Below are 24,216 nucleotides of genomic sequence, written 5' to 3'. Positions count from 1 at the left end.
TCCCAGCATCGCCCATTTCTTTCCATCGCTGTTTCTAGTCTTGTCACTCCACACACATTTATTCTGTTCTATCAGCTTGTCATGCCTATACAGAAGCTCATCTCCAAGGAAGACAGCTGGCTTCCTCCCTACAATACAAGAGAACTCAGAGCAGGTAGGCAATGTTTTCTAGAGATTGAACTAAACGGAGCAAGACTGTAGCAATACTGAATTCATTCAGTGGCAATTACCAGCTTAACATACCAAAAATATTTACTTTTCATAAATGAAACAGAGCCCCAAGGAACTAAGTTCAGAGGTTTAAGTAATAGCGCTCCACTGCTTCAAACAACACTGCAGAATAACGTGGCTGGGGATACTGCCTTGAATGTGCCACGCTCCTTCAGCCCTACACTTGGCCAAACCTGCAGTGAAGTACTGCTAAGGACCAGCCCAGCAGCCCAATGAGCCCCCTGAGAGAAGGCAGCACCGTGCTAGAGCTGAATTCACCTGTGCTGTCCTCCTCAACTCTGCCTACAAGGGCCATCCATCCTTCATCTGGATCCTCGCCTGACACACAGCCCAAGTTCATCTCTCCTACTGTTTTTTTTAATATGCATCTTCTCCAGCATCTCAGCATGTAAAGACACAGTGCAAATCCTGAAAACCTATACTAAATAGTACATACGCTTAAGACAATCACAATTCAAGGTCAAACGATACAATAACACACAGTCTTGATACATCCTTCCCCACAGCAATAAATTAAGAGCTTCTGTAGAAGACAGATTTCCTTGGAGTCTATTAGGATATCCTAAATCTTTAAACGAGTTTATACCCTCCCCTGTTTCGGCCAGCGCTCCGGTAGAATCCCATCCTTCCCAGCTCTGCACATCCCCAAGCCAACAGGCTCGTGCTCCAGGGTGCTCGGTCCCAGACCCACACAACATGCACACACTTGGTCCTGGTGACCCAGGCACCTTTCTGCACCACACAGACACGGGCCCGAGCACGACGGCTGTGGCTGAGAGCCCACTGCAATACAAGGCCGTGCAGAACAACTCTCCAAAACGTGCACACGCCTTCACCTGACCAGGCACACTCTGAGCACACAGCAAAACACAAAAGGACCCTGACTGCAGAGACACGGCTTTCCAGCACCACTTGCTAAAGTAAATACAGGTACAGAAAGCCCCGCAAGATTTCTGCAGAGCTCTTCTCCCTCAAAACAGAAAGCCTTGGTCCAGATAAAAATCAATCTGTATGGAAGGGACTAAATAGCAGAAGCAGAAGGTGGGGCTTAGGATCCTGGGAAGATACCTCTAGAGTGGACAGAGACCTATTTTTCAGTCACTGACAATCAATGCAAGATGAGAGACGAAAAGAGTCAAAGTGGGTGTCACTTCTCACAGCAGATTCATTCTGAGTTAGGCACCAGGGAAAGAGCTGCCTCTTGCAGTGGGACATGCAGGATCTCAGCAGCAGCTAGTGAAGGAGGCTTCAGTCAGGGCCAAGGAAAGCCAAAAAGGCACTATGCATCTACTCTACAGACCTGCAAAGCTTTAGAGAAAAAAAAGCACTTGTGAAACCCAGATTTGAAGAGAAAAGTTCTTTCTGAGAGTCCCTTCCTCCATCCCCTTTGGGAATATCCCCCAAAGGTTTCCAGCTCCGCAAGGCACTGCGGGGACATTATATAATGCCTAACTCCAAACCATTCCAGCTCCACGATGCCGTTCTCCTACTCCTCCCTTCCTCTGCCCGTTCCCTCCGGTGGCGAGTTGCATATGCCACGCCGGGGGAAAAAAAAAAAAAAAAAAAAAAAAAATTGTAAATCCAAAAAGCATACAGTAGCCTTAAAAGGCGAGCACTGTCGGACGAAAGCCCCTCGCGGTGGATGCGCGACGGCCCCGGCAGCTGGGCGCGCTCCTCGGGAAACGTCAGCCGCTTTCCCCCGGGAAGACACGGGCAGCCCCCGTGTCTCCATCCACCTACGAGGGCTTCCCGGCCCCCGCGGCGACCGCCAGCCGGCCGGAGAAGCGGCGGGGAAGACGTCCACCTTCGGCATCGGCCGTTCAAAGGCAGGTTTAGCCTAACTCGAAGCAGGGGCAACCCGTGCCCGTCGCGCAGCGCTCTCCCTAGAGAGCACTGCGAGGTTGCTCCAGGCAGGGGGACCGCAGGAAGCCCTTCCCCAAAGGTCCCCCCGCGGGTACCGGGCTCCCTCCCGCGCCGCTCCCCTCCCGCTCCCCGCCCAGACAAAGCCGGAGCCCGGCCCGCCCGCCACCCTTACCTGAGTTACCATTTTCTTTTTCTCCATAAACCAAAATGGGGGAGGCCAGCCGCACGGGAGAGGAGGGAGAAAAAAAATTAAAAAAAAAAAAAAAAAAAAAAAAAAAAGGAAAAAAAAAAAGAAAACTAAATAAAAAAGCAGCAGCTCCGCGGAGGCGTGAGGCGGCGGGTGCCTGCGCTGCCTCGCCGGCGCGGTGCTCCCCGAGCCCTTTTTCCTCTCTTTCTTCTCCCGTGTTCCTCCCCTTCTTCCCCGTCCCTCCCCCCGGCTCAGGCAGATGGCTGCGGGAAGCGCCGCCCCGAATGCCGAAGGTAATTAATGCGAGCCGGGGCCGCCCCCGCCGCGCCCGGCCTCGCCCCGCCCGCCTGGGCACGGCCCCCGCCGCCCCGGCGGGCCGCTCCCTCGCCGGGACTCCCAAGCGCTCCCCGGGAACCGGGGGGCTCAGCAGAGGCGCAAACGCGAGCTGCGAACAAAAGCGAAGGTGGCCCCGTGCGGCGCCGGTCCCGGCCGGCAGAACCGCACGGCCGGCCCCAGTTCCTCCGTGCGTGCCATTCCCAGCCCCCCAGGATCCCCCGCCTGGGCTCAGCAGGCGGGAGAGAGCGTCTCCCGGCTGGAGGAGGCTGCGGAGAGAGCTGTCAGCTTCGCACAGACCTCCCTCCTGCCACAAAAGGGAGAACGCGTGGGTTACACGGTGTGTTGGCTGAACCGGAAGCAGTATCCGTGCCAGCATCTGCATTTCTATCATCATAAAACCTGGAGACCGCTGGACTCCTTCCCAGCTCTCTTTTTTTCCCTCCCATTTATCTTCAGCAAGCATCTGGCCCTGAGCACCTGAGCACGCCACGGTTGACAGCATCTGTTCTCTCAGCGACCCGGTAGAACAGTGATACACTGCTACTCCATTTGCCAGACAGGATCTGAGATGCTCTGATTGATTTTTCCCAACACTGCGCCCATGGAAACCCATGGACAGGGCTGAGCACAGCTCTGCCAGTCCCACAGTTAGACAAGAAGACCGTACTGATGCTTCAGTGCTCATAATGCAGAGATAAAACCAGCTCAGGCAAGTTGTGCTTCTGATGTATCTCTTCTTGACACCTGGTACTCGAGAAACTCCCCAGGCTTTAGCAGCAGAGAAGCCAAATTACAGCGCAGTAACACCTTGCATCCCCACGTGTTCTTTGCATGAATATGCCCAGTAATAATTAACATTAAAAACAAACAAAGAAAAACCCACCCAAAAAAACCCCAAACGAACAAGAAACCAAAACCCAACCAAACAACAATGGTTTTGCTTCATGGGCTTCTGCTACATCACTGCTCTCCAGGCAGTCTATGCTGACCCACAGTGCTTTTCAGTTTCTCATTTTCACTGACTGCAAACTGACCTCTGGCTCTCACTCTTCTTCCTTTCCTTCCCTTGCCCTTTCTCACCTCATTCAGCAGGCCAGCAGGAGCACATGCCACAGGCCGGTCCCTCCTCTGCTGTTAAAAGCAGGAGACCAAGACACCAGAAGCCCTTACATGCCACCAGCGCATGGAGGCAGAGCGTGGTGCAGGATGCAGCCTGCATGGGAGGGAGCCAGCCTCCACGGCTGCAGCCCACAGGCCTCTGGGTCACTCCACGGGTTCGGGTTACCTCACCCCCTCTGGTAACTTGCAAGTCACAATACTACGTATTTAAATGCAACGTTGCAAAACCAGGGAAAGTAGTGGATTTGGTTTTTTTCCCCCTCTGTTACAAACCTGAGATTCTGGAGCACAGTTCTAGGTCAAGTGTAAATTCCATTTAAAAGCAGCAAACAACACAGTGACCTCCTTAAGCCTTTGACATAACAAAGCACCAGGTTTCAGCATGGTGCATCTCATTCATCAGACCTCTGCAAATCACTCAGGATATCTCCTTATTCTCTCCACTGAGGTACTTTAACTGTTGTGTTCACTCAGTCTGTGCCATGATGTAGCATCTTCTTGTCTTGTACAGATCTAGGGCTGTAGCACAGACCTTCTGGACATCATCCCACTACTGTTAACCAGAATAGCACCATTTCTACTCCATTTTGACCTTCTCCAGAAATTCTTGCCATCAGGAAGAGTTTTCTAACGAAAATGAGGTGCCCAACCATGCACTGAACCTTCCCTTGCACTACCTCCCACCACGCAGTTGGTGCATCTGCTTTGCTCATGTGCCAGCAGAGTGGGAATTCCCTTCAGCGTGATCTACTGCTGGTCTCCCTCTTTCATCTCCATTGTGGGCCAGAAAGCATCTCCTCCCCCATGCTTGGATTATATCCACCTTTGCTCCTGTTGAGCAAGAGAAAAGACTCAATTTTCAGTGGATGTGCTCGGGCAATAAGAAGTACAAGACTGCAAGAGTTACCACTGCTGCAAAACCAGGTGAAATGAACCTCTGATACAAAGTTTCAAAAGTTTAAAACATGCCATGCAAAACATGACCTGACGTGGCCACACTTGAGATCTTTGTTGCCTCCGGTTCTACTGGAGCCCAGGAACAACAACCGATAATGAACAAGGCATTCACAAAACATTGGTGAATCTGTGCAACTCATCTTTCCTCACCGAGGGATGGGGTTTCAGATGTTGTGCTATGGCCACACAGATTAATTTGGTGGACTCCACTTAGCTTCTCTTACATGAGAGTCATGGAACCACTCCTGAATTTACCATCACAATTTGCCACCGTCCACGAAGCGAAACCAAAACCCAAACTGCAGATCTTGCTGCTGAAAAGAACAGAGAAGCATGAGCAGAGCTGAAGGCTGGGAGCCTGAAGAACACATAGCTCAGAGCCATGAGATCGATCACCCCTTCCTACTTACTGAATTTATTCAAAGAGCAATGTATTCAGAACAGCTCTAGGTGACGATACTTATGAGCCCTTACAATTTCTCATGCATCACAGGCACATACACATCAAAACTTTGTTACTGTGCTGCAGAAGTAGCATTTTGGAATAACTGTGGGCAAATTTAACTAGTCTGTCTCTGCAGTGCCAGGGCACAGCTGGTAATTCTCATCGTGCCAGGCAAAGCTCCTTGCTCCCACCTGAGCCTGTCTGTGACACTTTTATACTCTCTTCCGTGTTCACACGATGGTTTCTGGTTAAGTTTTAGCTCCTACCATTCAAATCCTAATGGAAAAGAAGCTGGAGAAGGCTGTTTATGCAGCAGGCCAAAGGACAAGGCCACTAAAATCACACTGATGAGAGCACAGATGAAGAACTGACCTCTTGTTTGACTAAGTAGTCTACATGTACACTCCTAAAGCAAGCATAGCCTCCAATTTTAACATCCCATTTACCTGCATTTCTGTGCTGGCTCAAGTTTAGGTGGAGCAAACCTGCCAGCTGGACCAAGGCCAGAGAGAAGAAAAAAAAAGAGTTTCAAGTGCAAAGAACCAATTTATCAGGAACAAATCTTAACAACCAAAAGACACACTTCTGCTGGTGGATTCTATTCATGTGGGTAATAAAACCCCTGATACAGGGTAACCTAACAAAATACTATTTAGTGGCTATCTGATGTATCTCACCATAGATAATCTTGAACCACTAGTCTACATTTCACATTTTCTGGATAAACTTGGTGCCTGTAAGGACATGAAGTGCTGACACTGAATAGCCGAGGACTGCCTAAAGAACATCACCTTTCACTTGGCTCCAAAACTATTTGAGCCTGACCCACACAGCCTCTGTCTTCTCCAAGACTCCACACACTGGGCCAGCAAGTCTCACGTGTGCTCCAAATATAGCCCCCTCCCCCAGCAGAGGCTGCAATAGAGGCTTCACCCAGCCCCGAACACTGCTCTCAAACCCACCCGCTCCTTTCACCCTACACATCCTCCTTGGACCTCCAAAAGCAATAATGCGACAAACGAGATTTTGCCAGAATTTTTGTGGGTGATTTTGGAGGAGGGAAGAGAAAAGGTGAGGAGCTCCTCTGGGTGGCTGAGCATCCCCGTGGCAGACTGCAGTCACACGTACAACTCACACGTGCCCTGACCACGCAGTAAGACACGCAACGACACGCCAGTTTGCAGAGCACAGCACTGCTGTCAGTTCAACCTTCCCCCCACAAACAAACAAACCATCAAAGAAAAGGGTCAAAAACGCAAACCAAAATACACAAGTCTCCAACAAGACAAATCTTGGAGTTAAAAAGTATCAAATGGTACTGCTCTGCTGGAGGAGCTTCAAAGTCCTTTTCAGAGTCTCCGGGCAGAGACCTGGGGCACAAAAAGACCAGCTTGGAAGCGCTGTCCTACAAAACCAGCATGTAAGCTCCAGTTTTGTCCAAACAACACAGAGCAAAACTCTTTAAAGTCACCACTGTCCTTTTGCTTACCTGGACGACTGGGTATTGGTAATCCATACAATACACACCATACATAGCCAAAGATCCTCCAGCTAAAGGCCAAATGGACACGGGACTGGAAGCTTCAACGCCGAGTCTCTGTCTTTCAGCCTTGTGGGAAGGACTCTGGCAGCCCTGCGCAGTGCTTGGCTCAGGCCTCTGGGGCCACTCAGGTTGACACTAGCTCAGCTGAAAATAAAAAGGAGCTGCCTGGCTCGGCACAGCTCAGCCCCTCTCTTCTGGGATCCAGCAAGGCAGCACTCAACCATAGGCAGCAGAGGCTCCTAAAATTAGAAATCCTCTACTGAAAACAGCCCTGCAAGCCTCGACTCAGAGTGTCCTGCAATTCCCAGGCAGCAAGGAGAACAACTGCCAGGAAGAGGGGGACACAGGATCTTTACAGCCACTGCTGCCAAGGATGGGAGGAAGCAAACAACATCTACGATCCGAGAAGAGCATATGTTCTGGGCTCTAGGTGCGTCAGAGGGAACACTCCCAATCCAGGACAGGGAAAAACATATGGGACGGTTCCTCCCCCACCACCATACCCTTCTCGCTGTCCTCTGCAGGGACAGGTGCTGGGATTAGCATTGTAAAAACCCTCTGGTGTCAGGGAAGGAGGGAGGGAGAGAGGAGAAGCCACGCCGCTATCTCAGACCGAAGGGATCTGTTTCACAAGGGAGCGTGTGCCCGTATCGTTTACGGCTTCTCCCTCCCTCTCTCCCCGGCTGAAGCACGCAGGGACAGCTGCAGGGAGCGCGGCTGCCGGGGGAGCGGGGCCCTGGAGCGGCCGCAGCGCTCCCGCCGCGGCGGCGGGCTGTCCCCCTCAGCTGTCCCCGTCAAACTGGGGACAGCGAGCGGGATGAACCGTGTCACGCGGCCGGGGAGAAGGGGGCAAGGCTGGGCACGGCCAGTTGTCGTGCCCATTTTAGGAAGGCCATCCCTCCCCGCTCTCAGGGAGAGGAATGCGCTCCCTGACCGACGGGGACAAACGGGGAGCGCTCTGGCGGCGGGCTCAGCCCAGCGGCCTCACAGGCGGCCCCTGTTACCACACACCCGAGAGCTCACTGCTGAGTCCGAAAAGACGCACCGCTGCCCCAAGGGCCTCACCTCCCGGAACGAACTGCGTGAGCTTTCACCCAACGCTACAAAAAAACCGCACCGGCTTGACACCGGGCCAAACCTGGGTGCTCAAAGAGTTAACAGCCCGAGGCCGCAAAATTCCCACCTTCCTCCAAAGGATAGCAGGGATAATAAAACCCCTCCCTCCGAGATTTCAAAAATAAACATGCTACCGCAATCAAACCCAAGAAGGGCCAGCCAAATTTCCCCCACATAAACAGTTTTAAATGCATCGAGTCGGGGAGGTTTTGCATTTCTAATATATAACTTTTCTGCAATGCTACTGTGCACCGCTAAACAGCCTCCTCAGCCTAAGCTCCAGGACAGCTGCCCTTCTATCGTCCCGCGTCATTTCCTCCCCCTCAGAAAGAGTTAAACTTGAGATCTACTTCTCTTGAGGAGGTTAAATATGTGGATCATTATCTAGCACAATTTGCATCCGAAAAACCTGTCATTCAGGTAAGGGGTGCCTAATCCACAGCCCTCTGACCCGCCCAGCCCAGCAGGACAGCTCTTGGCTCATCCTCTGCTCCGCTGCCCTTTCTTTGGGAGAGCCTCGGGAAAGGACAGCCATGAGCTGGGCCAGTGCCTACGGCAACTGCTGCCCGCTCTCATCCTCTTTCCTCGGGTCCTCCCTTACAAAAGGAGCATCATCAGTTCGGGGAGTATAAAGCATGACATTTTCCACATTTAAAACACTTAAATAAACAAACGAAAGTTTCTATAGCTGTTGTTTCTGTGTGAAGATTTGCACGGACGGAGAAATTAGTTGCCCATAAATGGGAAAGCAGCTAGGCTTCTAGATCTCTTCACTGGCGAAAAAAAAGGGTGACGCTCCCACAACGAGCTTCTACCTCTTTCTGCCTTTGACCAACTTATTTCACCCCAAACAGACTGAAAACTTTCTGGAGCTCACCATTATGCCCCTGCCTCCTCACCAGAGGGCTTTTTGGCTACCTCTCAGCATTCCCTGCATGCCCTGCCCTGCCGGGGGGCACAGATAGAATCTGCTTTCCTTCTCTTTGCTGTAATTACATGTTCAAAAGGTGCCTGCCCTTCATTCTTTTGCACAGCTCATTACTATGCACTCAAGCAATTTAGTATCTCCAATAAAATCTTTTTTATGAAAAGGCATTAATTTATACAAACCCAGCCTTTTCCACAGCCTGTTTTTGCTACTTCATATTACCGCCCCAGGTTTTAAAACCAAATCCTTAACTAAGTTAAAAACCTTACATTTATTTCACAATCCAATTCTTGTCATTTCCAACCAGGCCTCAGGGGAATAAAACATTTCCAAATCCTAGCGCAGATATCTTCCTATCTCTAAGCACCCATCAAATGGGCAAAACAAAACAAGGAAAGGAGCATCACCTAAGCTCCTCTGCTGTTTTAACTACAGATCCAATAAAACCGCCATGCTTTAAAGTTTGTGATGCAAACTTAAATACGGCGACTTAACCAGCATTAAGATATTCGGGCGATACTTTGGCAACAAAGCATCGCACTTCTTGTGCCCCTCAGGTAATTCAATGACAAAAGCTAGTTTTAAACTCGTGTGTGCCAAGATGGACACAGCAGGACTTTACTGACCAGTAATAAACAACTGAATTTTCTGCAAGATTGGCCACAAGGGCTGATTTACTACTGCACACCGACTTGCAGCAAATATTAGTCAAATATATGATGGCACTGCACTCTGTAATTCTGTTTGGAGATAATAGTCCAACTACATTACCGTGCAACCTACTATCCTGTGCATTTCCAGTCACGCAGGTTAGGTAACTGTCATAAAATCATAACCTTGTTCCTGCACATGCTTACATAGATCACTAAGTTTAAATTTACAGAAATACGAAGACAGGAAAAGAGCTCCTAACACATGGAATCAGACGAACTGCTATCATTCATCATCATCTTAACTTTTCATAAAATTTATCACATTCTGTCTTAGACCTGGGTTTTACAGCTACACTGTCCCAGCTAAAGGCGCTGCTGTAGAATATCTGGGATCTGTGTTTTCCAGCTAAATGCTATTCCTGAGCCATTTCAGCCTTTCCTTTGCTCTTGTGCCAATACTGTCCTATAGCTTATTTTCTCTTTCCCTTACAATTAACCTTCCTCATGTATTCCCTCTCTAACCATCCAAACAAGTAGCTGTTCCAGTCTTCTGTCACATGGCAGGCTAGCTATTCCCCAACCTCTAGAAGCATGTTCTGGCACCTGATCTAGCCGGCAGTCATCTTTATTTTTAAAGAAAACACCCAGAACAATATCAGTTCTGTTTCACAATTCCAGCACTAAACTGCATTTTCTCTAGTCTAGTCATTGGTACCTTCCTCTGCAGGACTACATTAGATGCTGTAGAACCTGTCTACAGTAAGAGATGTCATCCCTTTATGTAAAACACACATTATCAAGGTAGAGAAAATCTGTTATCTTAAAAACAGGCAGGCTGATAAGGCACAACTCAGTTTTAATGGATTTGTGTTGCCTTTTATCGCATTTTTTTTATTTCTATCCAAGCCTTTAATTGACATTTTTGTGTCAGCATGCCGCTAAGGTCAGGTCTGTATTTACTCAGACCATTCCCCACCAGCAATAGGTCTAATTCCACCTCCTGCTCTCCAAGCATACGCCAGCACTTCTATTTGATAGATTAAAACTTCTATCAGATCTGCAACTGCATGAACCAGTTCTTTCACTCCCAGGAATAGGCACCCCCCCTTCCTCAGGTAACCCTGCTTCCCAGCCCAGCCTACAGGCACGAACTGCCTGCACAAGGATCCTTGAAATATCCAGTGTGGTTGTTTCCGTGGTGGGTTCATGCCCATTACCAATACTGCCCTTGCTCCCAAAATCAACTTGACTTAAAACAACAAAGACTTGTTCAATTGTGTGATCACAAGAGCATCTTCATTAACTACCCTATCCTCAACACTAAGTGGCCCCACCCCCTCCCTTCTCTCTAACTGTATTTTGAGAAACTGTCACCCATTTCCTTAGCAACATTTTTAAGGTTTAATTCAGCCTGATTTTTGGCAGTTCTTATTTCATCCCTACTGATTTTAAAGGCACAGCAATCTCTGCCAATAATTTCTCTTCCGTAAATTTGCTTCTCTTTCACCTAATAGCCTTTTTAGGGTTAGGCTAAAGTTTCTTCTCAGAGGATTTTCCCCTTTACATATACCATCACTAATTTGTATCCAAAGTGCCTGAAAAAAACAAAAAACAAAAAACAAAAAAACAAAAACAAAAAAAAAAAAAAAAAAAAATCCCAACCAATCAAAAGAAGCCCACCAACCCCAAACCACACTATTCTACATTGAGGGCTGCACTGACCTAATTAAATATATTGCTTCATGTATCAAAGCTTATATCATGATCATCCTTCCAAAGGTGGGGAGATAGAGGCTCCTAAACAGCCTGTTTTTCTGTAACAGTCACAGTACCAATAATCCACTCACTGTGTCAACAACAGGTGATGATGCTACAATGACAAAATCTTTTGATCTGATGATTATTAGCAGCATTTGTTCTCCAAGCTGTATCTGAGAAATTAAAGTTCCTCGTACTAATATTTATCTCTCTAATAGTATTGGGAATAGTATGATTTTCAAGCCTCAAGTTTCTATCCAAATCCAGTCCTATGAGGGATTACAACTAGACTTACAGTACCTCCCCTGGGACCTCTTTTATCATTCTTCCCCACATCAATTTGACCAGAAACAAATCCTATATCATCAGTATTACTCTGCTTTCTTCTTTACAGTCTACTGCATACAATACAGCCTATCACCTTTTACATCTACCCTATCTGAACCACACATAATCTTGAATGCATGTGAAAGCCATTATTACTATTCTTGCAGATTGATATTATCCCTGTAATACCCAGTTCCATGTTCTGCACCAGTAGCTCTGGTTCCTCCATTTGTTATTTCAAATGCCAGGAGTCTGCAAAAAACCCACTCTGATGTTTGTGCATTTATCGATCACACAGCTCCCAACTCTCTCGACTATCACCCACCCAGTTACTCCTGAACTTTATTATTCTTCAAATATCATTTAATGTTGGTTTTTTTTCCAGCTCCTACCTAGCCATTGCTCTTTCCAGAGACACTGTTTTACATGCCACTGTAGCAGCATTTACCTAATTTTCGCCTTTCTGTGTACTAAACAAAGCATGGAGAATACACAAGTTTTTCCCTGGGTTCTTAAAACTCAGTACTTTGCGTCACATGCACTGCTCTCTTTGATGTCTGGAGACAGAGGAACATTTTTGGGAAATGCCAAGACCACAGCCCTGGGCTTTGCTTCGCCTGCTTTGTTCAGATTGTTTATAGCGAGCATGCTAAGTCACAATTACAACCACAGTATAAGAACATATATAAGTGTAAGTATATTATAAGAACACAATACAGCCATAGTCTCATGATGGTTGAAGTGCATCCATGGCAGTTCCACGCACTGATCACATATATTTTTTTTTTAAATTACTAAAAACTGCACTACTGTGGGGACACAGCAATACAGCATGGAATGTGAGATAGTTCCATGCTACATAGCCATTACCCCACACTGATCTTTACTAAGGAATTACACCAACAGTTTCATTTTATGAACTATATTTATAAATCTTTTGCATAATTTTCTGTTCTCCAGACAAATTAATCCAAGCCTTATCTAGTTACTCCCACTAAAGAGCTCTTACCTCCGCTGAATCTAAGTCTTCATCGCTACAAGCTTGGCTGATGCTCTTCCTCTCGCCCACCAAAAATGGCATCTTTAACAATTAGCCAATCACTACATCTGCTAAACTGGGTCATCAGGGATCTGATGAGCAGCTTACAATATGTCTCTGCTTTTTAACGACTGATGTAAATGCAGGAAACATGCCAGCAAGGCAGGGATGCATTTTCTGGCTGGGTATGTACTGATTTCCGTAGCAGCTAAATAGATCAAGCAGCTCAGACAGTTCATGCTAGTATTAGACAAACGGCACCAAGATTACATCTACAGAGCTGCAAGAGATTCTCAATTTGCACCAAAGCAGGTCCTATGCCCTGAGCAGAAGGGTAACTTTTGCTCACTCCAGGTGAGAATTTATACTGGAAAGTCCATTCCTCTCTCTAGAGCTACATTTATTGCTTGTTTGCTGGAATGGATATAATGTTTTTCAAAGAGGTGCATGATTTTCCTTTTTCTTCACAGATTTAATATCACCAACTAGAAAACTTACTTATGGTCTAGGTATATGATTTGGATAGAATCATTAGAGATTCAAGTGAGGAGGACATAAAGGTAAGCAGAGCATGCATAGGAATGCTCAATATTCCGAAATGACGTGCAGAAGCAAACGTGACAACACATGGGTGACTGCAGAAACTGGATTTTTCTCACTTTCCAGAAACCTGCCAGTTTTACATATATGTCCTGATCTTAAGAGCAAGAAGATTTGGTGGTGGATCAGCCATGCAGGTGAGTGAGTAACTCAGCACCCAGCCAGTGCCTCCTTGGCAAGTGAAACATGTTAAGCAGGCAGATGTCGCAGATCAGGAACTACATGCATTAAAGCAGAAATGAAACCAGCAGTTTTGGGGGATGTGGAGAAGCAGCAAACCAGATTGTGTTAGATTAGCGTAATAAGAACATCACTGGAAAGAATGTGAATGGATTGGTAGAGCCATAGGAGCCACTACTTGCCTGAAACCTTGTCTGATTAGTGAGTGCTACTGATTCCTCGTGTTCATTAGGATTAATAGTCCAAAACCACATTAGCACAAATGAAATTACCAAAAATACACTTTGAATCCAAGGAAAGTAAAAGCCCCCTGGCAAAAGGCCCAAAGAACCCAAAGCTAAAGAAAGCAGCAAAAACATAAAGCAGCAAAGATGGCCCCGTCAGACTCGCTGCCTCTGCCAAGGAAATACCTCAGGCAGACAGTGGAACTTCAGTCATTACATATCCAGTTTTCCTGGATAAAATGCACAACTTAAAAAAAAAAAAATGGAGAGAGAAAAATTCCAAAGATAGTACTCAATAAAACTGGAGCTCTGAAACAGCTCCTGGTCATATCTTTTCTCCTCCAAGTGCCAAAGATGTCCCTTTTCCATCTTTTTCTGCAACATGTTCTCCATTTGCAGGCAATTTACTTAACAGTGATAGAGTTTGCTTGCATGTGCCACTACCACTCTAAACACTCTCCAACCAAGCTCTGTAGTCCTGAAACCAATCTAAAGTGGCTTAACAAGAGGCACCGTGCACATTCCCAACTGTGGACATAAGACACCTGCATCCTGTTACTGTCCTTAGGTCTTCACTGCATCATCTACATGCAGCTGTTAAATATTAATGGCTTGTCTAGACTGGAAAACTAGAACAGTTTTAAAAAGCAATTACAAATACACAACATAAGAGGAGAACCGGTCAGAATTAGAAGTCTTTACTTCTTAACTACCATTTATTTTCAAAGCCTCAACAAACTCTGCTTCAGGGAAGGTCACGGAAAAAGGAGGCAAAGCAACAATACGAAGTCAGTCTGATAAAGGAGCATATTGCTAGACCTCTGTCTGGACAACTGGCACTCCGTTTTGTGTAGCTTTCTCACGGTAACATTAGCAAACTCCAGAAACCAAATACCAAAGGGGACTCATGGAATCATAAGCCTGGATCTTCCTCAACCAGAAACCAAGCTCTTCCAATACCCAACCTACACTATCATGGCTATCAAGAGAGACAGACAAACACTCTTGACCCTAAACTTAAGATTTTTGTAGGCAGAGTCTTCCTTAAGTTGGAAGTACAGATTCTGCCCAGACAACTTCACCTGCCAGACAAGGACACAAGTTAATTCAGGCAAAACTTAAGATTGCCCAAAGCCTACCTCTGAAATTACTACAAAGGAAAAATGTAAGGCAGCGATGAACACTCATCTGAAGTTTGAAAAATCTTGTCAAAAGACTGTGTTCCCGGAACTGAGGTTTTATTCACGACACCAACAAGCTGGCTCCTAGCAAGACAGCTTTAACAGAACAATAACTCACAAGAATCTACTAGTGATTAAGTTGCAAAATAAACATGCCAGTAGTCTTGATACACCAGCATCATACAGAAGACATGACTTCGGCTTGCTTTCCTTTCTACCCCAATCCATTGCTTTACATGCTTTACAGAACAGGTTTTAATTATACAATCTTGAGACAACTCCAGAACACCTGAATAAAAGGTGCCGCAAGTCCAAAAGAAGCCTCTAAAACCAGACTTGCTCCATTGCCTTAGCTGCCACCAAAGGCATAGTATGAAAGCAGGAAAAGAAAGTATACACAGATTTTCCAGAAAAAAATTAACCATGTCTTGGTTCTGGGTCTTCTTTCAAGGAGAACTCTAAATACCTGGCACCGCTTCAGGAAACAAATAAGTATAGTTCTGGGCTAAGACATTTGGTAATGAAGGTGATCGTATCACAGCTTTCTTCTGGGACCACTTATATAAGCACTGATCTTGGTAATGCTACATGTCCATCAAAATGCTTTTTGCTCATTATATGAGAAACAAAAAGGTGTCCAGATGCAGAATTTCAACATCAAAGAAGACAAGGAGTTTTCTCTTGATAGTTTAGCCATTACATGACAGCCACTCTGCCGTTGTATATTCCTTTGGGGGCAGTGGACAAAGAGGAAGCAAAAAGAATAGAGTGGAGGCAGTTTTCCTTCACTTCAGAGGCTGTTCCAGAACCTCAGTCAGAGAAAAGCTTTGCCCATTCTGTCTCTCACACTCCCACTTGGTTTTTCACTTAACAAGCAGCAGGCAGTTCAATTAGCTGATCCTTAAGGGGACAATGGGGAGATCCAAAAAAGAAAGATTTGACTCTTCTAGAAATAGAGTGGCTTAAGTCTAAGCATTTCTTCAGATGCTAAGCCTACAAAAATTAAGGTTAATTCCTTAATTAAAGAACCACCTTCCTAAGAATAAATATTATTAAAAGTCACCAGATGGTAGTATCAGACATACTCTCACCAAGTATTTTTAATTGAATGAATCACAAACTAGGGCTGGACCACAATGACGATTCCCCTGTAGTGTAAGGACAGCTCTGCCACTACTTCAGATCCACCAGCAAACGGCCACGGGGGGGCTGCTGGAAATGCCATGTGCATTCCCAGTCTGTCCCAGCAAACAGCTCATGGGATAAACCACTTTCAACAAGGGTTTGAGCAAACACATTCTACCCCGCCTTTGCCTGGGGTGAAGGCAGAACATGATCAACCACTGCAGAGGATTTCAGAACGTGGCTGTGTCTTACTCACCTAGCTGAGCACTTGCTTCCTAGCAGAGACAGTTTTGGTACCGGCTTTCCTCCCCACATCACCTCCCAGCTTATCAAATTGCCCCCACGTGACAAACTAGAATAGAATAAGGTACTTCTTCCAAGTTAACAAGTGGTCACACAATAAATTATGCTAGTATGAATTTAAATTTATCCCTGCTTTTAAGTGGTATGGCTTCCCAGTACACAAACAAAAGCATTTGGGGGAAAGGTTTTCCGGGACAGTATTCTGCCATTCTGACACAGGAGCAAAAGCATTCCCTGCCCAGTTTGGTTCAATCAGAATAGCAGAGCAGCTGCCCACACCTCACAACTGTGAAAGCAAAAGGCAAAACACACAAAAAAATACTAAGCAAAATTCTTAATTGAATGAAAGTAAGAGAGAATGAAGAGGCAGCACTGTCTATGTGTGATAGCTGGGTTTGAGACTGTATTACTGGCAGGAACTGAGGAACTGAAGAACATCATGCAGGCAGGACCTTTAGCTGCCACAACAGCAGGTCACCGAATAAAGCTCAGGAAGGAAACAGCTCCAGGACAGCAAAATACAAAATATGACACTTTCAGCATAAATCTGCAAAGATAATTTCATTATAGAATTACATCTGTCCATTAATTACAGCATGCCTCAGTTCAAAATCTTGCCCACCTCCTCAGCTTTAGATGATGAAGCCTGGTTTTTTCCCTATTCCCACTAAAAAAAAAATTTTAAAATCCCAAAGTCAGGCAACTCTAAAGAGATTCAAGAGCAAAATACCAGAAGTGCTGTAGTTAAGAGTTTGGTGCATTTGCTGAGTGCACAGAAAGGATCCAGAAATAGCATGCAAAGCTGAGGTTTGGCAAAAATTATGCAGTTTACCCTGAAAGAGGAGAATCAATACAGGCTACATAAATGGAGACAGCAGCAAGTCATCCTTTAATGTAGTGGGAGACCCCAGGGACTACTTGTCTGGAGGCAGAGGCACTAGTTATTGCTGTGTCCCTTCTCCAGTGGTTTCAATGGAGAAGTATAAGGCTGTGGTGGAGAACAGAAAGAGGTATGTTAAGACTGTGCCAGCTCAGAGGCAAGGAGTAGTCTTCCCATCTCCCCACTTTCTGCCTCAGACTAAGACAAAAACAGTAAAAGGCAGCAAACACTTGGATTTTGACTGGGATTTTTGAAACCCATCTAGTTTTGAGAAAGCAGGAGAGAGAAAAGTTCTGGAAATCTTTTCATTCTCACACAGAGCCCCAGGACACGGGCACAGAGGTCTGCCATGGGCACATAAGATAACTGTCACCCACACTTCTCCCCCAAGAGCCAGATGAACAGAACAAAGGCCGAAATGGCTCAGTCCAAAGCCCAGTTCCTGCAGGCTAGTTTCAACTCCGAGCAAGGTCTAAAACAAGCCACAGTAGCTGAAATCCCTGGACAATAACCCCTGAGGGCTTTCTCTGGTTCCACTATCTGCACGGTCAAGATACCTGCTCTTTCATCAGCTTTCTGTGACCTCTACCAAAAAACCCCACTCATGTTCATTCACCCTAATCTGCCACACTATCTGCATTCTCTGTCCCAAAACCATGATGCCATAAAGATGGTTTCCTGGCTCCCATGAAAACCCTTATCTCTGCTTTCTGTCACTATCAAGAGATCTCCACCAAAGACTAGGCTCATGTTCTCTGCACAACTCTCCAGTTACTCTGCAGTGGGCCTACTCTCACTTTGCTGGTAACAGGACTACTACGGCAAAAATTAATTGCAACCCCTCTGCATTATCAGCTAGGATATTAGCAGCACTCAAACTTCAGCCTCTATGGCTTTCCAAGTTTCTTAGCAGGAATTTAAAAGAACTGCTTATCTCAGGCTAGAGATTCATGCGTAGGCCAGAGTTAAACAGGGCAGTACTTAAGCTGAATCTCAAGCTCTCATTGCAATGAAGCAAAAGCTGCTACTTCAAGCTCTGAAGGGGCACAGCAGGCACACTCCTGCAGCTGCTCTGAACCAGACAGCTTCCGAGAAACTTGTGCGAATCTTAAAAATCCAGTAGAGCTTGACAGTGTGCAATGTGTTTTAGCATGCAGATCCAGCTGCAGCATCATCTTTCACATGCATTACCAGGTTCTCAGTACAGTGCTGAGAACGAGACCCTACTCTGCAGTACAGGAATGTAGTAGACATGCAAACACTGTAGGAAGCAGATTTCAGAATGGCAGATTGCCAACACCTCTGGGCAAAATGAAGAAAAACCACCACTGCCACCCAACTGCCCCAAGACTGTCAGCAATAGAACAGGAAAATACGTAACCGCCATCAAGACAAAAACAAAGAAAATGACGGTCACGTCTGAAGAGGAAAAAACCCCATGCTTTCTTCACATTCTCTTCCTGGCTCACCCTCTTCGCAATTATGGGACAGAGGCAGTAACAGGCACCGAAAGTCCAGCTGTCACATTTCGATAATTCAGTGATTGCCCACACAGATCTAATTACCTCAGCCAGCCTGAGAGCTCATGTGGCGTGGCCATTCCTCAGCCTTGCCCTGACAGAGGTCTGGAGAATGGAAGCAACAGAAACACCAGGATGATCAGATGTTTTTCAGAGTGACCAAGGTGAAAGTGTAGGGACAAGAAGAAGGGAAACAGCTGCTCTAGACCTAGAGACAACAGAATGCTTAACAATCTAGAAAAATAATTAAAAGAACTAATGAGCCATAGTTGGCAAAGGAGCCACAGGTCAAGGCAGGTACAATTCCTCAGCGGGGGGAGAGGTGAAGAAGGGGAGAAGCCCTCCTATACTGGGACAGAGAGAAACCAAGTAAGCAGCTCCACAGCAGAGCTGTGGCAAGGAGGGTAGAGAAAAGGGGATATATCAAGACAAGGGATATTTACTATTAAATTCCAGGGCTGGAATAAGCAGCAGATGATGAACAAAAGGGAACGTCTGTGGTGGATCCAAACAGGAGACAGAAGCGGGATGGCAATGCCACAGGGTTTGTTTTGTTATTAGATTTGTTTGTTTTAAAAGGAAGTTAATAGAAAAACACCAGGAGCTTAAAATGCTGCAAGCATACAGCCTGCCACTCCTCCCAGGTTGTAACAAAAATTCCTGTCTTGTAATGAGAAGGGCTTCTTGGGATCCAGCAGCCCTCAGAGTTTTCCCCCCACAGCTGGGGGCTGAGGGGGCTCCCCTATCAGCAGCTCGGCAGCACGGAGCTCCCCAGGCTGGCACCGGTCGCCTGTCCAATTCAGACCTGTAATCTCCCTCGACTTTGATTTAATGCAGCAATTACTGGTAATGTGGTTTGAAGGAGATAAATGCCCAGTACAGGGCTGGCTGGCACTGACGCTCATTTCGCTCATGATGCAAGAACAGTTTTAATTAAAATCCCCTTTATGATAAAGGAGCTGCTTGACTGGATGTTTCTGTGCAGCCCTGATACGGAGCCTTCTCCAAAGCGGATTAGAAATCAAAGTTTCCCTCTTCTCACTACTGGAAATACACAAAAATAGGGAATACTGTCACCATGTCACCCCTCTACAATTTCCTTAACCCTAGAACTGCTGGGAAAAGGCCCACGTTTCCTCAAAAGCAGTTGTTACTTCCTTGTCATGGCTCTAAGTGTTTTCCAAAAACTAAGCACAAGGGCCACTTGTATTGGAATAAACAATCCATACAGCTCATCCTCTGTGATCCAAACCTGTTTTCCCCTCTATCTGGTTTAAAAGCAAATCACCTTGGCTGCTTTCATGGCAGACCTATATCTACAGCCTGCGTTTCAGCAAGGAGAGATATCAGCCCCACGGTGCTCTGGCAAGGTGGTGGGAAACCAGAATTTGGCCAAAAGGCTGGAAAAGTAGAAGCTTCTACTGAGTGAGGCAGAGCTGCATGGACGGGGGAGAGAAAAGGAGCAGCACTGCAAGATAAAGGCAAAAAATTTGGCAGAGCAGTCAAGATCCCAGCACAGACATGTTCCAGAAATGATCTGTCAGCTCTTGATCGAGTTACAGCAAATGTAGGTGCAATTCTGGGTTGGTTTTCTTCTGTACACTATAGGAAATAACAGAGATGAATACATTAAGCACTGCTAGTTTCTACTGAGAGGGCCAGGACCAGATTGTCACAGTGAGAAACTGGCCTTGTGCGTTGCACAGAAAATGCAGCACTGGGTTTGGAACCCTGCAGACGGTGCAATGTCAAGATAAAAAGCCTCAAGTCTGAGTGTGCGTTATTCCTCTCCTCAAGCCACTCGAACACACATAAACATAAAAAGGTTGCTTTAAGCAGCTGAATTTCTTTGTGACCTTCAGAATATAATTCTGGGCAATGGAACTACCCAGGCCCTGACACAGGATCCTTCAGTCTTCTCAGAGCAAGCGCCTCATCATCTGAGCAGTGCTCCATATTCCCTGACATTGTCTTCTCCAATGATGCGATTCTGCTCAAAAAGCCTTTTTTCTTTAACATAAGAAAGCAATCTAAAAGTGGCTGTCATGTTCCATGATTCCCCACCTGTTTCAGACAGCACCATATCAAACAACAGATGAAAAAAAAAAAAAGAAAACTCCTGACAGAACCAGGAAAGATTCAGCACAACAGCATAGCCAGTTGACTTCACAGAGTCTGAAGCAGCAGACACCAGACCATCAAATGCACTGCTATGAATGATGAAACAAGCCTTGAGGAGAACCTTGCTCCTCAACAGGATGAACAAACGGTAAAAACACCAGGTCAGAGACAGCAACACGAAGATTTTGTGTGGTTTTGCTGGTCCACGAGGGAAAAAAATGAAACCAAAAAAGGCCTGGTATAATTAACAAGATTAAAGGGGGATTTACGATCAGGATAGAAAAGCAATGGGCCAGATTGATCCTTACAGGATTAAAGCTGGAATCCTACTAAGAGTCCAGTGGTTGAGAGATCAACGCAGAGTAATGGGATTAAATCAACATCAGCTTTTGTTTTTACAGAACTGAACCTCCAACGCCTGTACTTTTACTGCTTCAGATAAGCAGCAGCAAAGCTGACTGGTACCCACAAACACCCAGAGCACAGGCAGCCAAGCACTTCCCCTTTGTCCCTCTCAGGCAGAAGAGCAATAGGTAATGCCACTTTCAGAAACAAAGAACAAAAAATTGTGGTTTATTACAAATTGTCCAGAAAGCCAAGAAAGCTGAGGATTTACCAAAGTCTGTGTTCTGGACAGCCCTAAATTAACTGCTATTAAGTGTGATGTGATCATCCCAGGCCTGATGGATGGGGAAGGCAGCAGGACAGTCCCAGCTGCAATCAGACATGCTGCCAACAGGCAATTGGATTTTGATACTGTCTCTTGTCGGCAAGGAACAAAGGATGCAGTATACTCCGCGGAACATATCAGCAAACACATTTAAGACAAATTGTCGCATGTCCCCATTGCACAACAATATCCAAGAATTACAAAAGTGAGAAAAGCCTCTTTCAGCATGTATCATTTGCATTACAGCTGGTGCAACACATGCAGGCCAGCTGCACCTCTGTTCTCCTGTCCCGAAATTTCCAAAGCTTGTCGGTAATTTGAGTTGGTAGCAAGGGGGAGGGGAGGAGGGAAACAGGACAAGGATAGATATTCTTTCTAGATATGTAAGCTATTTTTTAAGTTTTTAATTCTTGTAGGAGAGAAAGCCATGCATGTTTAAATGAGAGGGTATCCATCACCACCACACTTGGTTTAAAAAGGAAGAGTGTTTATTGCACACCTGTTCACAACAGCTAAACAGCTGCATGGAAGAACAACATTCTTTATGCAAGGAAAAAGCATTAGAGGATCTCGTATTTCTGCAGCACTACTCAGTCCAAAAGGTGCTTTAAAACAGCAGTTACTCATACACTGTATACACTCCACTCAAATTTCTTCTGCAGAAGAAAGTGTTCCCCAACACTAACATTTAAAAATGCCAATGCTACCCATTTCTTAACAGATGTCACAGTCAGTAGCCTCACCTATGCTGAATGGGCTTCTCCTTTTCAGCTGGTTGGTCCAAAAAAATGTAATCACCATTCATTGCTCCTCCTCAATCAAGCAGCAGCCAAAATCACAGTGAAATAAATCGGGGGGGAGGAGGAGGGGAAATAGCTGGAACGACTGCTGGATCCAGCTGGATCCAACAGCAAATGTGCTCTGCAGCACTTCTGAAATGGTCCCCATGGAGATATGCACCCCACTTATGCTGCACCTTCCTGAGAGATGCTTTGTCTTTACTCACAAGGGTTCTCAATCCAAAAGGTATGTTATGGATGCAAGCAGACATCACCATTGTGATTGAGGGTGGAATGAAAAAGAAGGCCATTACAGCAAAAATGAAAAGTGAAAAAACAGCAACAGGCAGTTCACACTGCACATTTTCCATCTTCTAGCCACATATACGTATTTGAATTCCAGCATTTTTTCTGCATTTAAACTTTGTTTCAACACTAGATGATTTATAAATTATAAAAAAAAATATACAGAGGAGTGCTCTAGTATCATCTCTGCCAGCTCTTTACATATAATGAATAATAATCCCTAAGAATATCTTAAAAAGTTGTCATCTGGTCAAAATATTTTTACTGCATTATTGTCTTATGTCCAAGATTCAATCAGAGCATTGTGTGGGGGACACATCTTTCATTTGAGGCAGGAGAAATCTAACTGCCTTCGCCCTGGATTCAGCTACAGACCCAAGAACCATCTGGTAAAAAATCAGCCAGCGTATTGTGCAGGCAGTATATTAGTCATGAGACACAGGACTCTGAGAACAATGAAACCTAAATTTAAGGGACGGATGAAGGAAACTTAATTACTTGTTTAAGCTTCTTCACAGCTTTGAGGAATATTTAACATTTTTAGCAAAAGAATTTAGCACTGGAGAGCACAAAGCACATCCTCAATGGATTTCTTAATTTTCTGCAAGCCTGTTTTCACTTCCAGCATGGAACTATCTGCCCTGGTCCACCAGCACAGCTTGCCTCTCCAACGCATGGCTGCAGGGTGAGTCACATTGCCTTGGGTACGGGGTACCATCCACAGCTGCAGTACTGCAGATACAAACTGCAGTTCCTTCTCCAAACTGACAACTCCATAGAGAGAACGTTTTTTCTGACCCCTCCACATCACTCAAGCTCCTGCTGCACCCAGTAGCCCTTGCTGAACCATGAAGGGATCTTTTCCAGCTAATTGCATAAGCTGTCCGATCATACTTTTGGTTAAACGTGCACACATACATAGTAGCTACCCTAGTCACCGCTTAGTGCTGTGGCAAAAAAGCCACCCCAATTCAGGTCCACTTAGAGACCTTTCCTATAGCATTGCTAATAGTTTGTGGGTTAAGACAGCTCTGATAGGCTGGAAAGTTGGGTGGAGAGAAACCTAATGAGGTTCAACAAGGGCCAGTGTAGGGTTTTTTGCACCTGGGGAGGAATCACTCCAAGTTGTACCAATAGGTACAGGACCTACTAGAGACCAATTCTGCAGGGAAAGACCTGGGACTCTGGGTGGATGACAACTTGACCATGAGCCAGCAGTGTGCCCTCATGGCCAGGAAGGCCAGTGGTATCCTGAGGTGCATCTGAAAAACTGTGTCCAGCAGGTCAAGGGAGCTGATCCTCCCCCTCCTACTCGGCCCTAGTGAGTCCACACATGGAGTGCTGTGCCCAGTTATAGGCTCCACAGTTCAAGAAAGACAAGGAGATACAACAGAGGGTTCAGAAGACGCCACAAAGATGATGAGGGGTCTGGACCATCTCATACGAGGAGAGACTGCAGGACCTGTGCCTCTTTAGCCCAGAGAAAAGACAATGAGAGAGGATCTCATTAATGCATTTAAATGTCTCGAAGGCAGGTGCCAAGAGGTTGTTGCCAGACTCTTTTTGGTGGTGCCCAGTAACAGGATGAGGAGCAATGGCCATAAACTACAACACAAGTTCCACCTCAGGACAAACAAGAGCTTCTTTACATTAAGAGTGGCAGAACATTGGAACAGGCTGCCCAGGGTGGATATGGAGTCTTCCTCTCTGGAGACATTTAAAATCATCTGGATATGTTCCTATATCACCTACTTTAAGTGATTCTGCATTGGCAGGGGGATTGGTCTAGATGATCTCCAGAGGTCCTTTCCAAGCCTAAGAATTC

At 45.9% G+C, this 24,216-nt stretch overlaps 1 protein-coding gene across 24 annotated transcripts in view; it reads right to left on the bottom strand.

Annotated features, from left to right (window-relative positions):
• RBFOX2 (RNA binding fox-1 homolog 2) overlaps positions 1-24,216 on the bottom strand; it is a 170,887-nt gene that overhangs the window by 84,028 nt on the left and 62,643 nt on the right. The window contains exon 1 of one of the 24 annotated variants that reach the window (XM_066320202.1): positions 6,628-7,025. The exons of 22 other annotated variants lie outside the window; for them this stretch is intronic. In XM_066320202.1, coding sequence (XP_066176299.1) covers positions 6,628-6,672 — 45 coding nt within the window. In that variant the 5' untranslated portion in view covers positions 6,673-7,025. Of the gene's footprint in view, positions 1-2,266; positions 2,503-6,627; positions 7,026-24,216 lie in introns of those variants that run through there. One more of the 24 variants, XM_066320206.1, reaches the window with a different exon arrangement.

Source organism: Sylvia atricapilla, chromosome 5, assembly GCF_009819655.1.
Source record: "Sylvia atricapilla isolate bSylAtr1 chromosome 5, bSylAtr1.pri, whole genome shotgun sequence".
NCBI classification, from domain to species: domain Eukaryota; kingdom Metazoa; phylum Chordata; class Aves; order Passeriformes; family Sylviidae; genus Sylvia; species Sylvia atricapilla.
The sequence above is the reverse complement of the archived record's forward strand: the minus strand, read 5'-3'. Positions and strand labels throughout refer to the sequence as shown.